This window comes from Ixodes scapularis, unplaced genomic scaffold (genome assembly GCF_016920785.2).
Source record: "Ixodes scapularis isolate PalLabHiFi unplaced genomic scaffold, ASM1692078v2 PGA_scaffold2__306_contigs__length_199485367, whole genome shotgun sequence".
In the NCBI taxonomy this organism is placed as follows: domain Eukaryota; kingdom Metazoa; phylum Arthropoda; class Arachnida; order Ixodida; family Ixodidae; genus Ixodes; species Ixodes scapularis.
In genome coordinates this window covers 44213560-44230261 of record NW_024609857.1, presented here as the reverse complement: position 1 = coordinate 44230261, position 16702 = coordinate 44213560, and the positions used below count along the sequence as shown (strand labels likewise).

Genomic DNA, 16702 nt, shown 5'->3' with positions numbered 1-16702 from the left:
GTATCGGAGTATGCCTTTGTCTCCACTGCGCTCGTCGAACGCGTTCGAATACGAAAGCCACACGCTTGACGTCGGCGTTCCGCGTTTTTAACGCGTTCGACGAGCATAATGGAGACAAAGGCAGCTAGCTTTGAGTCTACCCACTAATCATTCATATCAGAGCTTGACGTTCTGACGACCGCTCTCGTCTCCTTCTCTCCCTCAGTTTCTCGGCGCATAGCGTCGTGTCGGGCACCGTGCTCATATAAATCAAAAAGAAAAAAAAAAAAAAAAGTTGAAAGGAGGGGCGTGGCGGCGCCCCCCGTTTCATGGCGCCTTGACCGCCCAGGTAGCCCACCCCTAGGGTCGGCGCTGGCAGCAGTTATTACGTATATGTATAGCAATGCTACGCGACTTGCTGCCAAACATAACTGTTAATAAAAACACTGTGATATGATTTTAGAACTTCTCTGGCAATGTGACATTGGTGTTATGTTTGATGCAGTATCTTGTAGTCTTTCAGTATGCAAATAAAAATACTGCTGTTTTTATTTATCCTCTTGTCACATTCCTACTGTTCTCTTTGAGACAACCTTAAAATACATTATACGAAAGAGGTACAGTTAACAAGTTCAAATAACAAAGATGAATCATTCACCTTAGAACATAATGTCTGCGAGTGCCTGTCACGCAATGTGGAATAAGTCTACTTACATTCACGAAAAAAACCGGGCCACAATAGCAGCTCGGGCTGCCACGCTGTCTGGCCGTATTGCTTCTATGGGATCGGTGGGAACCTCACTTGGCAGGGAAGTGCTGGGAAGGCTGCACGGAAACCATTTGGCGAGGTTGTGGAGGATGCAGCAGGCCACCACGATGTCGCAGCATCTCTTGGGTAGCATCCGGAGCTCAGCGTGCAGGCAGTTAAACCTTCTTTTCAGTTGGCCAATGGTCCTGCAAAAGTGGCCGGATGCTGCAGTATGTATAATAAACTACAGGGGCTTACATTTTAATTGGAGGGCACTTCTGATTGCTCCTCGCATCGTTGTATCAAAACAAAGGTAAATTTTGAAGAATGCACAAATGGCACCCCCTGCACTTTTGCACAAACATAGTGAATTTTTTTTAAACCTATGCATAATTTGTTAGATATAAACTTGTTAGGCTGATTAGATTATCTTTAATATATGTGAAAAGAGTGTAAAATTATAATAATTGGACGCTAAAGAATGGTTTCTCTCAATCGCATTCTGCACCATAAATAACCAAAGATAATATTGCCACCCGCAGAGCCGAGAAAGCAACGCTCGGTCACGGACCTCCAGAAAGTTCTCGTTTATTCATGTACCGCACGTAACTTCACCTGTGTCGCCGGCCTGAAAGAGACATTTACGAACCAGACACGACGACAGCGAGCGGAAGACCTCCTCCAAGTACGAACCCAAGGGCCCAACGAAACGGTCACCAGCTTCGTTGAAGACGTCCTCCGTCTCAGCAACCGCGCCGACCCTCAGTCCACCGAGGAGAAGAAGCTGCGCGTGCTGATGAGAGGAGTGAGGAGTGACATCTTCGGCGGCCTTGTTCGCAACCCACCAACAACTGTCGGGGAATTCGTTACCGAGGCAACCAACATCGAGCGTGCCCTGTCAATCCGAGCCAGCCACTACAACCGACTCGCCGGCACGCCTGTTGCGTCGACGCTGACACCTTCCCGATTCGACGAGGGCGGCGCCCGTGCTGACAATATTCGTGCAATTGTCCGCGACATCGTCCGGGAGGAGCTCCGGAAGCTGCTGCCTGCTGCCAATCAGCCGGCTGAGCTGTCGATAGCCGAAGTGGTGCGCGAAGAAGTCCAGCGGGCAATTCAACCGGAGGCTCCTGCCAGCGTAGCACCACCCGAAGAGCCCGCCCTGACCTACGCCGCAGTGGCCCGACGGCCACCGCCTCCTCCTCCAACCTATGTTGCGCCGCCCCGACGTCGATCTCCAGCGCTGCAGCACGACCGCCGCCGCGACGACCAGGTTCAGTACGCCGCCCAAGAGCCCCGCGCACCTCGGAAGACCGACGTGTGGCGAACACCCGACCGACGTCCTTTGTGTTTCCACTGCGGGGAAGCGAACCACACCTACCGCCAATGCCCATACCGGCGACTCGGGCTGCGGGGGTTCCACCCGAATGACCCACGCCCCCGTTACGGTGAACGCCCTCGGGAGATCGACGAGTACCTTCGACGACCTCAGTCCCCCGAGCCTGCCTCCCGCCGGGAGTACCGGTCGCCATCGCCACGACGTCCGGCTTCGCCGATGCACCGACCCCGACGTGAAAGCCTGTCACCTTTCGCTCCTCGCCGGGGAAACTAGGCGCGGCAACCCCTGGAGGTGGAGTTGCCGAAGACGACCGACGTAAAGAGCCTCCAAGAACGACGGAGCGCTCCCACTCTCGCGACGCTACGCATCACAACGACGCTCCTGCTTCGGTGTCCAACAACCTAAACGTTGTTATCGACGTCCTCGACTCATCGGCACTCGTGGACACCGGAGCAGACTACTCAGTCTTGAGTGGGAGGCTCTCTCGCCGCCTTCGAAAAGTCATGACGCCGTGGGATGGACCACAAATAAGAACCGCCGGAGGACACCTGATTACACCAGTCGGGAGATGCACCGCTCGCGTCGAGATTCACGGCGAAACATGCCCTGTGAAGTTCGTCGTTCTGCAAGACTGTTCGAGGGACGTCATTCTCGGAATGGACTTCCTGTGTGAATACGGCGCCATCATCGACCTTGCGGAGAACAAGCTGACGCTTCGGAAGCCTGTCCCATCGGTGGAAAATACCAAACCGACGTTAGCTGCAGTGCGAGTCCTCGCCAGTCACGTAAACCTGCCGCCGCTGTCGAGTGTCTTTGTGCCCGTCGGGACCGAAGGAGCCACCTGCGGTGTAGCACTGCTGGAAGGAAGCGTCCAACTTCTTTTCGGACGAGGGATTGGCATTGCAAGAGGCGTAACCGAGCTCCACGACGGGCGGACAGTAGCCCTTGTCACCAACTTCCGGCAAGAGTCGCAGCACCTTACAAAGGGCACAGCTGTGGGCTACGTCGAGGAAATTGAAGACTCAGCCGCGATCGCCGTGATCTCAGAAGACGCCTCTCCGACGCAGAACAAGACAATCACGTCCTCAGAGCTCGACATCGACCCATCCCTCCCAGCCCCACAACGACGACAACTTCGTGACCTTCTCGCCGAGTTCAGTGAGTGCTTCTCCGCGTCGTCGAAAGTGCGCCAAACGACGGTTGCGAAACATCGGATAATTACTGATGACGACGCACTCCCTGTGCATCGGCCGCCGTACAGGGTCTCCGTGAAAGAAAGGGAAGCCATCCAGCAGCAGGTACAAGAAATGCTTGACGACGACATTGTCCAGCCCTCAAGCAGTCCGTGGGCTTCACCGGTAGTCCTGGTGAAAAAGAAAGACGGGACTCTTCCGTTCTGCGTGGACTATCGCCGACTGAACGCCGTAACGAAAAAGGACGTCTACCCGCTGCCACGCATCGACAACACCCTGGACCGGCTACGCCACGCCCGATACTTTTCGTCGATGGACTTGAAGAGCGGGTACTGGCAGATTGAGGTCGACGAACGAGATCGTGAGAAGACGGCCTTCGTCACGCCGGACGGACTGTATGAGTTTAAAGTAATGCCGTTCGGGCTGTGCACAGCGCCGGCAACCTTCCAGCGCGTTATGGACACCGTCCTTGCCGGCTTGAAATGGCAAAGCTGTCTCGTCTACCTCGACGATGTTGTGGTCTTCGCAAGCGAATTCGACGAGCACCTGAGACGACTGCGAGCCGTGCTACAGACCTTCAAAGCTGCTGGGCTGACCCTCAAGCCTTCCAAGTGTCGGTTCGCCTATGGTGAGCTGAAATTCTTGGGCCACGTCGTGAGTGCTCAGGGTGTAAGCCCTGATCCCGCCAAGACGTCCGCTGTCGCCGAGTTCCCGAAGCCATCAGACAAGAAGACCGTTCGAAGATTCCTTGGGCTGTGCGCCTATTACAGACGTTTCGTTCGTGACTTTGCGCAAATTTCTGCACCGTTGACGCATCTGACGAAAGACGACGTGCAGTTCCAGTGGGGAGAGGAGCAAGAGCAAGCGTTCGACGAACTCAAGCGAAGGCTCCAGTCGCCCCCTATCCTCGGACATTTTGACCAGTCGGCGGAGACTGAAATCCACACGGACGCCAGCAATACCGGTCTCGGTGCGGTACTCCTTCAGCGACAAGAAGGGGCAGAGAGAGTAATCGCTTACGCAAGCCGGGCGCTGTCTAAGGCAGAACAAAATTATTCAACGACCGACAAAGAATGTCTTGCTGTCGTCTGCGCGATAACCAAGTTCCGCCCGTACTTGTACGGGATTCCGTTTCGCGTGGTCACAGACCACCACGCCCTCTGCTGGCTAGCAAACCTCAAGGATCCGTCCGGACGCCTCGCCCGCTGGAGCCTTCGACTGCAGGAATTCGACTTAACCGTTGTGCATAAGTCCGGCCGCAAGCATAATGACGCTGACTGTTTGTCTAGGGCTCCAGTCGAACCTCCAATCTCCGGCGCGGACGACGATGACGACTCCCGTTTTCTAGGCGCAGTTAACGCAACCGACATGAGGGCACTGCAACGCGACGACGCGGAACTTAGCTCCGTGATCGACAACCTCGAAGGTCGAGGAGGCTCTGTCCCACGGGTCTTTTCTCGGGACCTACCGAGCTTTGTCCTGCGACGAGGCGTGCTCTTCAGAAAGAATTTCGGAACCAGCGAAACCCCCTGGCTACTGGTTGTCCCCGCCGGCCTCCGAGAAGAAATTTTTCAAGCGTGCCACGACGACCCAACGGCCGGACATCTCGGCTACAGCAGGACCCTTGCCCGGATTCGTGACAAGTACTACTGGCCAAAGCTTCCGAAGACCGTCCATCTCTACACACGATCGTGCCATGAGTGCCAGCGACGCAAGAAACCACCGTCAAAGCCAGCAGGTCTCCTTCAGCCGATTACCCCGCCAACCAAGCCCTTCCAGCAAATTGGAATGGATTTGCTGGGTCCTTTTCCACCGTCGACTATGGGGAACCGCTGGATAATCGTCGCCACCGATTATCTTACTCGTTACGCCGAGACGAAAGCCCTTCCTTCGGGGACTGCTGTCGAAGTCGCCAAGTTCTTCATCGAGTCCATCGTCCTCCGCCATGGCGCCCCCGAAGTACTGATCACAGACCGAGGGTCATCGTTTATGGCACAGTTGACCCAAGAGATCCTGCGTTTAAGCCACACGGACCACCGCCGGACCACGGCATACCACCCGCAGACCAACGGGCTGACGGAGCGACTAAACAAGACCATCTCCGACATGATTTCTATGTACGTGGACGTGGAACACAAGACGTGGGATGAAGTGCTGCCCTACGTCACGTTTGCGTACAACACGGCGATACAAGAAACTACCGGCGTTACAGCCTTTCAGCTGGTGCACGGCAGAAAGGTGACGACGATGCTCGACGCCATGCTGCCCCGCGACCCGACGGATGACGGCACTGACGACGCCCAGCTGGTCACCCAACGAGCAGAAGAAGTACGCCAGCTAGCCCATCTTCGAATAAAGGACCAGCAACGTGTGGACGCTGGCCGGTACAACCTTCGCCGCCGCGACGTGGAGTTCCAGCCCGGAGACAGGGTATGGGTGTGGACGCCCATTCGCCGCCGCGGCCTCAGCGAGAAACTGTTAAAACGCTACTTCGGACCCTACAAGGTCATCCGCCGCCTTGGGGACTTGAACTACGAGGTGCTCCCCGACGGAACTCGCCCATCAGGACGCCGCCAGCCACGACACGAAGTCGTCCACGTAGTTCGACTCAAGCCGTTCTACGCGCGTTAGGATTGTGAAACTGCATGTTTGTTTTGTTTCGCCGTAATTGTTTTAGCCATTTCCGTTTTCCTTTCGTTTTGCATCGGGGCGATGCACTTTTAAAGGGGGGATAATGCCACCCGCAGAGCCGAGAAAGCAACGCTCGGTCACGGACCTCCAGAAAGTTCTCGTTTATTCATGTACCGCACGTAACTTCTATCATTTATTCCTGCTTTTGTTTTCTAGAAAGTGCGTGTTCATTCTCGCCCGATCACGCGACGCTCGAGCCGCTTTCGCCGAATCTTCGAGATAGCGACGCACTCTAGATAAGAGGCCGCCCGCGACCTTGTCGAGTCAGTTTCGCCTCAGCGTTCGATCTTGCTGCTTCGCCGCCTTCGACGCCCGCGACGCTCTGTTGTTATCTTTCTTTCTGCTTTTACTTCTTGGGCACAAGTTCGCCCAATTAAACGTTCAGTTTACTCTGTTATTCGCCGCTTCATCACTTGTCCTTCGTGACAATATTCGAGCTAAAAGCTACGTTGTAAAAAAAGCGGAAATGAATGTAGCGTGCACTTTTTTAGTTGATATAGTTCACTTTTAGCCAATTTTAAGCGGGGAGCAAGGCAAAAGAATAAGACAATTATTTGAAGGCTTCATTTTTATTTAATTAGTGCCGTCATCAACTTTGTTTATGTATTTTTCACATTCATATTAGATGCACTTAGCTGTATTTTTGTCAGCATTCATCCTACCAAATGTCTGACGAATGCTTGAGGGTTTCTATGTGACTAAGATATAAATGATTTGAACCACTTAGATGGCGATAATGAACAAATCATGTTAATCTATGTGCTTATCTTTCCACGATACACCTGGTCGTGATGTTAGCTTTGTTGTATTCCTCCTCTGGCGATGACGAGGGCACCAGGAAGGGTGTCATGAGCCATGGCTCGCACGCATATCCGCTGTCGCCCAGCAGCAAGCCGTCGTAGGTTCCATTGGATAGCTTTACGGAAAGGGCGCTCTTCTTGAAGATCTTGGAGTCGTTTGCACTGCCAGGCCACCTTGCTACCACATGGCGAATTTGGTATGCAGCGTCCACCACTAGCTGCACGTTGATGGAGTGGTAGCCATGGCGGTTGACGTACGCTTCTTCGTGGTTCGACGGTCCTTGAATCCGAATGTGCGTACCATCCACAGCACCCACAACGGAAGGAAAGCCCGCCACCTCAAAGAACTGCTGCTGCACTTCAGCCGCCTCAGCTTCATTTGGCCCCCTGCATTGAAACATTTGTCGTCTGCTCTGGAATCTGTGCACTAATATTATTGTCACATACACCCACTTTGTGAAGAGTTACAAGAAGCACTTTTTTTTTAATACGACCAATTACTGTTTCGAAATACCAAAGTATATACATTGTGTGGACTCCTTTTAAAAATAATAATTGTTGTGGTAGATCAAAAAATGCTTCATTCATCATTGTTCAAATTATCGAGAAGCACGAGCTCATAACACAGCGAGTACTTGTAAAGGAATGCATTTTCTAACATTGTAGAGAGGGAAGTACAACTGAGAAACTTTATATTGGCCAAAAGTTGTTCCTTCTGTTGTTTTTTTTTTTTTTGTTGTTTTTTTTTTTTAAATGGGAATTAAAACCTATTCGTATTGGTGTTGGAAAGGGGAAAAATAACATTTTGTTTCTAGGGCTCTGCGATCGCCAACTTGTTTTATTATTTCCTCCCTGTATTAGGACTGATTGCGAAAATATTAAGGGTTTACAATTATGAATGCTTCAACGCCTTCCACTTCGGTTATTATCGCTCTCGTCACTGATACACTAAAGGCTCGTTCGCACACTTGCAACCGAGTAGGACCTTCTGAGGCAAGACCGCGTTTTGAGCCTCTTGCGACGGCTTTGGAGCTGCTCCGCAGCAGCGCATCTGGTCCTACGCCATTGAAAAGGGCTTAGAAATCGGTCTTGTCTCACTCGGTCGTATACTTGGTCGCAAGTAGGTGAATGCGCCTTTACACTCGCTTGTGTGGGCAATCTTAAAGGGACACTGACAGGGTATTTATGCTGGCCGAGGTTTTTAGTTGTACGTGACATGTGAGAGCCCAACTGCCCAGAAAAGAATTTGTGGCTCGGAATTCGGTTTCTTTCCACCCGAAAACCGCCGATCGAGAACTGGACTGTTCGAGTCGTGCTCACTCTCTTCAGCGCGAAACACGTGTACGACGAAACCGTCCAATCCGACGTGCGAGCTGCCGGAATGACCTTTGGCAAACGTTGAAAACCCTCGCCTCCGAGCGTCATATTGCCTGATCGGACGTCAGGTCGGACGGTTTCGTCGTACATGGGTTTCGCGCTCTCTCCGCGGTCACATGCCGTTTTCTGTAGTTTAGACACAACCACCAGATATGATCAAAGTCGTGGGTCATCGAAGGCACACATTGAATATTAAAAATAGAAAAGACATATGAAACGCATTTTCTGTGTCTTGTAAACAACAACATTTACATTGATTTAAAAAAAAAAAAGTTGCACAGCCATTCAGTTGCATTGCCGTCTAGTTTAAACTAGGGAGCCTTCAAAAAGGCTCCCTTGTTTGAACCAGATGGCTGTGCATCTAGCCATCTCGTTTGTACGAGATGGCTAGATGCACAGTGAGAAATATAGAGGAGGAGAGAGTTGGCTTACGCCAAACCTCTCCTCCTCTGCATTTCTTCTTCCTCCCCAGTTCGGTTTCGGTTTCGAGCAATTGTTTTTTTTTTTACTTAAAAATATACGTGATGCTGTTGCAAAATATTGATTGTGTAGTATTCTGACACCATCAAGAATCGCCTGGCAAAGCAAAAACATATTCTTCAAGTGTGTCACTTTGACACCACTGAACACATAATCCTCCATCAAGTTAGCTGGCATGACATCAAATGAACAGCTAAATCAAGGACTTTATTATAGCCCGGTTAAACGCCACAAAGGGTATAAATATGTTGCCACTTACGGTATGAACCTCTCTGCACGACGTGCTAGTGCTTCAGTCACCTTCCTGACTATCCGCGATGCAGTGGATACGTGGACGTGCACGTAGTCGCCAGCCGTGATGAGAAAGTTCCCGGTAACGAAAAACTGAAGCGCAACAATCACCTGCAGCTACGTAGAAACGACTTGACTGCGGCGCGTCTGTGGTTCCAGGTCTGGCCGAAGAAGCTCGACCAGATACATGATGCCGTCGTACCCGAAGCGGAATCGCTGCTGCAGCTCGAACTCGTCGAACACGTCGAGAGGATTAAGGCGCTCTCGGAATACGCGTTCCCTGCCTAGCATCAGAATGCCATAGTGCCGATACATCCGTTCTCGCCGAGCAAGGCGTCTCGACCTAGATGACATGTCTCTATGTAGGCACACACAGACAGAGAGCGTTGATAAGTCCGTAAATCAGTCGTAGTCAGTCCGTCGGTCGGTCGGTGAGTATGTCGGTGGATCGGTTTAGCAATCGGTCAAGAAACGGTTGAAAGAAATGCAGGTGCGGCAGAACCGAAAATGGCGCAAAACACGCAACAGGTAGGGTAGCCAGACGTTTTGGGACGCAAAAGTACAGTCTCTGCGTTTAGAACTATTAAAATAGATGCTGAGCAAGAAACAAAGACTCAGACATAGCAAGGACGGTTTGTAAAAATTATCACAAACAAAAAACACACAAAAAAAACGCGCAAAATAAAAAAAAAAAAAAAATTCGCCGGTTTTGAATCCGGAACTTTTTCAACGCGACGACTAGTCCCGGCGTTCTAACCGCTCGACTACGCGGCCGATGCGGCGGACCTTGCTGGCACATATATATAAATACACAACCACCGCTTTTGTTTAGCGTGATTTTTCCTTTATTTTGGTTTATATTTACGTTCCCTGACCGTAACTTTACCTGCCGCTCCTAACGTATGATGGGGCGGTCAATTGGACCTCAGTTGAAAGCCTGTGCAGTCAGTTTCTGCGAGCGAAATTATACTTTTTTTACTCGAAGCGACACGGATTTCTCCGCCATTAGGAAGGGACGCTAGGTACTTTCTTGTCCCCATGGAGCTGGTCACGTGACAGAAATATCCCTCCTGGCCGCGGCCGCGTCCGCAGCCGCAAGATGAGCAAACCGGCCCTGGGGCCAAGAACAAGAAGCTGCGTTCCGAGAGCTTCAACGACGCCTTCAGTGTCCACCCGTGCTCGCGCACTTCGACGAAACCGCCGACACTGAAATACACACAGATGCAAGCAATGTCGGCTTGGGCGCCGTGCTGGTCCAGAAACAGGGCAGCCGTGAAGGAGTTATCGCGTACGCAAGCCGTTCCTTAACAAAGGCAGAAGGAAACTACTCGACAACGGAAAAGGAATGCCTCGCCATTAAGTGGGCAACTTCGAAGTTTCGCCCCTACATCTACGGCAGACCCTTTAGGGTAGTAACCGACCATCACGCTCTTTGCTGGCTCGCTGACTTGAAAGACCCTGCCGGCCGTCTCGCGAGGTGGAGCCTCCGGCTTCAAGAATTTGGTATTACTGTGGCGTACAAATCCGGACGAAAGCACTCCGACGCCGACTGTCTTTCGCGCGCGCCGGTGGGCTCTGCAGCAACAGAGATAGATGATGACGAGAATTTTCTCGGCACACTCAGCGCAGCTGACTTCGCCGTACAGCAACGTGCTGACCCGGAACTGCGCGACCTTATCGACTATCTGCAAGGCCGAGGCACCGAAGTTCGTAGACCATTCACACGTGGTCTATCGACGTTTTGTCTGCATAATGGCGTCCTAGTTAAAAAGTGAAAGCCGTTTACAACTCAACTCCCTGTAACACCGAATTAGAGCGCAGCTCTTGAGGAGGAGGAGGGAAGGGTACTGGGCGGGGGTGAAGTGACCTGGGGGGGGTCGCGTGACCTTGGGGGTCACGTGACGATGCCCATGATGTCATCAGTGACGTCGCCGATGACGTCATCAGTGACGATGACGATGCGGACTCTGATGACGTCATCAACGATGATGACGATGACGATGCGGATGTCGGTGACGTCATCAGTGACGTCACTGATGACGTCATCTGTGATGATGACAATGATGCGGATGCCCCCCCGAAGTCACGTGACACCCCCAGGTCACGTGACCACCCTCAGGGTCACGTGACCCCCGCCGAGGTCACGTGACCTCCCCGATGACGTCAACGTCACTGATGACGTCACCGGCATCCGCATCGTCATCATCACTGATGACGTCATCAGTGACGTCACTGATGACGTCACCGGCATCCGCATCGTCATCGTCATCATCACTGATGACGTCATCAGTGACGTCACTGATGACCTCACCGGCATCCGCATCGTCATCGTCATCATCATTTATGACATCATCAGTGACGTCACTGATGACGTCATCAGTGATGATGACGATGACGATGCGGATGCAGATGACGTCATCAGTGACGATGACGTCATTGGGGAGGTCACGTGACCTCGGCGGGGGTCACGTGACCTGGGGGTGTCACGTGACTTCGGGGGGGGGTCACGTGACCTCGGGGTCACGTGACTTCAGGGGGTCACGTGACTTTGGGTGTCACGTGACCTTGGGGGTCACGTGACCTTGGGGTGACCTTGGGGGTCACGTGACCTTGAGATGACCTTGGGGGGCACGTGACCTTGGGATGACCTTGGTTACGCCGACGCCGACGGCGACGGCGACGCCGACGCCGCTCAAGTTGGGAACGGGCCCCTAAGAGCTGCGCTCTAAAAGAACTTCAGTCCTACACGTACAGAGTACCTCCTGGTCGTCCCTTCAGACCTACGCAATGAAATTCTTGAGGCATGTCACGACGACCCAACATCGGGACACCTGGGACAAGCGCGTACTCATGCGAGGATCCGAGCACGCTACTACTGGCCGCGGCTTGCGTCCGATGCTGCCAATTATGTCCACACCTGCCGAGAGTGCCAACGCCGGAAAACGCGGCCAGCGAAGCCCGCGGGCCTTCTCAAGCCGATTGAGCCACCCTCCAAACCGTTTGAGCAAGTTGGAATGGACTTGCTTGGCCCCTTCCCTACGTCGGAATCCGGCAACAAGTGGATAGTTGTCGCGACGGACTATCTCACCCGATTCGCAGAAACGAAACCCCTGCCCACTGGCACTGCCATGGAGGTAGCCCGATTTTTCGTTCACGAGATTCTTCTCTGACATGGCGCACCTGCGGTACTCATCACTGACAGAGGAACTGCTTTTACAGCTGAGCTGATGCAACAAATTCTGCACTACAGCAACACGAGCCACCGCAGAACGACAGCGTACCACCCTCAGACAAATGGCCTGACGGAGCGCCTCAACAAAACCCTCGCGGACATGCTGTAAATGTATGTGGATGTGCAACACAAGACGTGGGACAACATCCTACCATACGTCACTTTCGCGTACAATACGGCGGTCCAAGAGACTACGCAGACGACTCCGTTCCAGCTGGTTTACGGCCGACAGCCCACCACCATGCTCGACACAATGTTACCTCACGTCGAAGACGAGGACTTGAACAGTGATGTCGACTCGTTCTTACAACGGGCGGAAGAGGCGCGCCAGCTTGCCCGTCTCGGCATCAAGGACCAACAGCGACTCGACGCCAGGCGCTACAACCTACGACGCCGCGACACGGAATACAAGCCCGGAGACCAGGTCTGGGTCTGGACGCCTGTTCGTCGACGGGGACTCAGCGAGAAGCTACTGCGGCGTTACTTCGGACCCTACAAGGTCGTCCGCCGCATTGGCGAACTAGATTACGAGGTCGTCCCCGATGGAATTCAGAGTTCACAACGACGCCGCTCCCGACCCGACGTGGTTTATGTTGTTCGCCTGAAACCTTACTACGCAAGATAGAGGACTAATTGTTTCCTTCGTAGATTTGTATTCCTTTTTTTTAATAATGGTGTAGCATCGGGCCGATGCTACTTTCAGGGGGGGATTATGCCACGCATCGTGCTGTGTCAAGCCGCGAGCTGCGTAATGTTATCTATCCTCCTTTACGCGCGCGCCATGAGTGCGCGCTTTTCGTTCATACGCTTATCGAGACGCTGCTCTCGAAACAGCTCGTTGTTATCCGAAGATTCTGGAAAGTTCGATGAGCGGGTAAGAAGATAGCAGCCGGCCGACCGCTTCTATTATTATTCTCTTCGCCGGCTACCGCCCACACTCGCCTCCCGCCGATCTTTCTTTTCGGAGGGCAAAGTTCGCTTAATAAACCCTTCGTTTATGTTCCTTCAAGTTGTCCGAGTGACTTCGCCACGTGACAATATACTAATCATTTTACGTGCAGCAAGATTACAACTAACGAGCACCATATAAACCTCTCAAATGCATAGACGTACACTATGGGGCGGGGGGGGGGGGGGGGCAACGGGGCTTTTGCCCCCCCTGGGAAATCTGGGGGGGGAGGGCAGAGCCCCCCCCCCCCCCCCCGGGCCCGGGCCATGATCCCTACCGAGATGCTGTTTACGTGCCATGTAACGAGCTTCTAGTAGCGGCATGTAAACAAAATAACGCGTACGTTGCCTTTATTGACAAAATACATGGGAAATGGAATTCCAGCGTGTTTTCGTTAGCTTCAATCTCCAACTCTGGCAAAAAAAAAAAAAAACGCGCAGCACCCCCCCCCCCCCCCCCCCCCCCCAATCCCCGGGAAAATGGAAAGTCTACGCCGCTGCTCAGGTGCACAGAAACATCATATGCAAACGGAATGAATCATAAAAGAATGGACAGTTGGGCTAGTTGGTAAGAGTTCATGATAAAAAAAAAACATCGCGAAACACAGGGACACAGAGAAGAGAAATAAATACAGGACAAGGAGCTGACTATCAACTTTCTTATTTTGAAAACGGTTGGGCATGGGGTTTTCTTTTTATTTTCACCGTGGTGTCGCTTCTCTTTCACTGTGGGGTCACTTCTTTTATGTTTTCTTCAAAAAAGAAATTATCCGATGTCTAAAAAACCAGTCTCACTGTCCCTGAGGTTCACTGATGGTTGGCTCACGCACATTGTTTTCTTCTTTTCTATATGGTAGGCCTCAATAATCTTCCTAGATAACTGATATTTTTGTTTGTTCAGTATATTTGTGTCACTGAACCGTGGTTCGCATCCGCAGTCCCGGCAATGTATTGCTAAATGGGAGTATGCTCCACCCTTCAACGAACTATGACGTTCGCAAAGCCTGATTTTTAAGCATCTCCCCGTTTAACTGATGTATGAGTGTCCGCCGGAGAATGGATTTTCATAGACTGTCCAAGGAACGAACATCATGCATTGCTTAATGTGGCATTCGTCGTTGTCTGTCTGATTGTCTATATTTGCGCGTTTTTTCATCACGATTACAATCCTGCTCACTGTGTTGCGGGCTGAGAATACGACATTGCCCCCTTATCTTATGAGAGAGGCGGTGAATATATGGTATGACTGCTCCGTTCTTTTTGTATTTTTTTAACTTTTTCTTTTTTAGGACTCAACTTTATATTACGAATTAGTTTGTCACAGGCCGATGAGATAACTCTGTTTGGAAAGTTTGAGTGCCTGAGCCTGGCGATTTCGGCGGAGAAGCTTGCTTTCATTTTGTGGATATGAGATTTTGTCAGCGCTGACTGCCAGCATGAAAAAGCGATACCGTGCTTAACAAGTTTTTAATGAGTCGACCTGTAGTCAAGCAAGGTTTTGGTGGTTCTAGGGTAGTGTATCAAGCATGCATGTTCTTCTTTTAATTCCACTAGGAGTTCCAAAAAATTAATTTAGTTTTCCTTGGGGGTCTCAAAGGTAAAACGAAGTCCTAAGTCTTTGTCTGTGAACGACCTTAGCACGTCGTCTATTGTTCTACTATGTTCTGCCTTCTCTATGAACACCAAGTATACATCTACATACCAGAATATTTGTGGTGTATTACCTACCAATCTATGTTTAAGTGCGCTGTCATCTTTTCTCAGAAGAATATTGCTAAGCCCTTGAACCTATGCAAACGCCTGACTTCTGTGCATAAATATTATCCCGCCAGCCTTTAAACGTGGATTTTAGATAAAAGGACAAAAGTTCAAGGCAATCTTCGGCTTGAATTTCGCTATTTGTCCTAATCCTTGCTTCATCATTGTGGTCTAAAAATACATTTCTTTACTCTCTTCATGTGTTCATCATGGGGCATAAACTAATAGAACTTTTCCACGTCTATGCTGAAAGCGCGGTATCCTCCTGGGTTATCATTTTTAGGTATTCAATTACTAACGTTGAGTTAGGAATGCAAAATCGGTCATCTATTTGTAGCGAATCAAGGCCGGCGCTCTCGTGGATATGTCGAAACCGCCTGAAGCCAAGTATCTTGATCTGATACTATTGTACGAAAAGGTATTTGTAGTTTGTGTGTTTTCGTTGTGGAAAATACCTCTAGCGTAAGGTTCGTTCCGTTTTTGGTCTCTGCCGCTTACTCATCGGCTTGTGACAAACTAATTCGTAGCATAAAGGTGGATCCTAACAAAGGAAAAGCTCAAAAAAGACAGCAAGCACCTACCAGTCATATAATATATTCACCGACTTTCTCATGGGATAATGGGAGTCGCCTCGAGATACGCGGTCAATGTTGTATTCTCAGCCCGCAACAAACTAAGCCAAATTGTAACCGTGGTAAAAAAAAAAAGACGCGCAAATATAAACAATTAAGCAGACAACGTCGAATGCCACATTAAGCAATGCATGATGTTCGTTCATTGGACAGTCTATGAAATCCCATTCTCCGGCGGACACTCATACATCGTTCAAACGGGGAGATGCTTAAAGGGGCACTGACACCCCAAAGGTCGTATTTATTTTTATTGTCTAAAACGATGCAAGTTGCAGCCATAGACACGCAAAAAAAAAACCGCATCGCGAAAAAAAATTTTCCCGCGCGCCCGCGCGCCTTTTTATTTTTGGCGTTTGATTTTCCCGCCTCTCGCCTCCTCGCTTCTTTTGATCGGTGACGTCAAAAATCAGGAAATTTAGAAGCTTTGTAGGCGGCATCTTTATAACATTTAATGACGGCAATCCTAAAACATGTTTTTTAACGCAATTGCGAACGCACTACGGCCCTTCTTTTTGAAATACCAAAAATCGGGAGTTCGTTGTGGTGCCGTCTCCTGGATTTGTATCCTCCAACGGAAAACAGGCGACACCGCTCAAAACCGGTCCGCCGCAACGCCGGCGCTAGCCGGCGCTCGCTCCTTTCCTCCTCGCTTTGGGTCGCCATGGCAACAGCAGGGAGTGGTGACAGGAAAGGGGACTCTCAGGTCTCCGCAATTTTTGACGTCAAGGCACCGGCGCCGATCGCGCGGGAACTTCGAATTCGGCATTTGGAAATTGTTTTTTTACTTCACGAATACTGAATTCCCAAATTTCAAATTTTAAGGGTAATGTCCCGGCATCGTTTTCGACCGTTTCGGATAATAATAAAAAATATGATTTTGATGTGTCAGTGCCCCTTTAAACATCAGACTTCGCGAACATCACAGTTCCTTAAAGTTGAAGCATACTCCCATTTAGCAATACATTGCCGGGGCATGCGGATGTGAACCACGACATGCGGATCTGAACTCATGACAAAATGCTGTATAAGGGGAAGAGGGGAGAAGAGGTCCCAGCAAAATTAAAGGTCTCGGGGGCGGGGGGGGGGGGGGGGGGGGGCGGGCCCCATGGGCCTCCCCCTGGCTACGTGCCTACCTTAACTATTATTTGTAAACAAAAAGAACTTTCTAAGCGCACATGTTCTACGTTTTTTAATATCTTTCTTTTTTTATTATTACGCTCGTTAGCTGCATTGG

The 16702-nt window shown here is 50.9% G+C and overlaps 2 protein-coding genes across 2 annotated transcripts; both read right to left on the bottom strand.

Moving 5' to 3' along the window:
* Positions 1-6713: 6713 nt before the first annotated feature.
* On the bottom strand, positions 6714-7151 carry LOC121836458 (putative nuclease HARBI1). Its single transcript, XM_042291358.1, has one exon. The coding sequence runs from the start codon at positions 7149-7151 to the stop codon at positions 6714-6716; it is 438 nt and encodes a 145-aa protein (XP_042147292.1).
* Positions 7152-13892: 6741 nt separating this feature from the next.
* Positions 13893-15163, bottom strand: LOC121836457 (the record flags this gene model as incomplete). Its single annotated transcript, XM_042291357.1, has 4 exons — positions 15136-15163; positions 14859-15007; positions 14381-14500; positions 13893-13955 (listed from the first exon to the last, which is right to left on the bottom strand). Coding segments are annotated over exons 1-4 (360 nt in total), but the record flags the coding sequence as incomplete, so codon positions are not given.
* Between the last annotated feature and the right edge of the window lie 1539 nt (positions 15164-16702).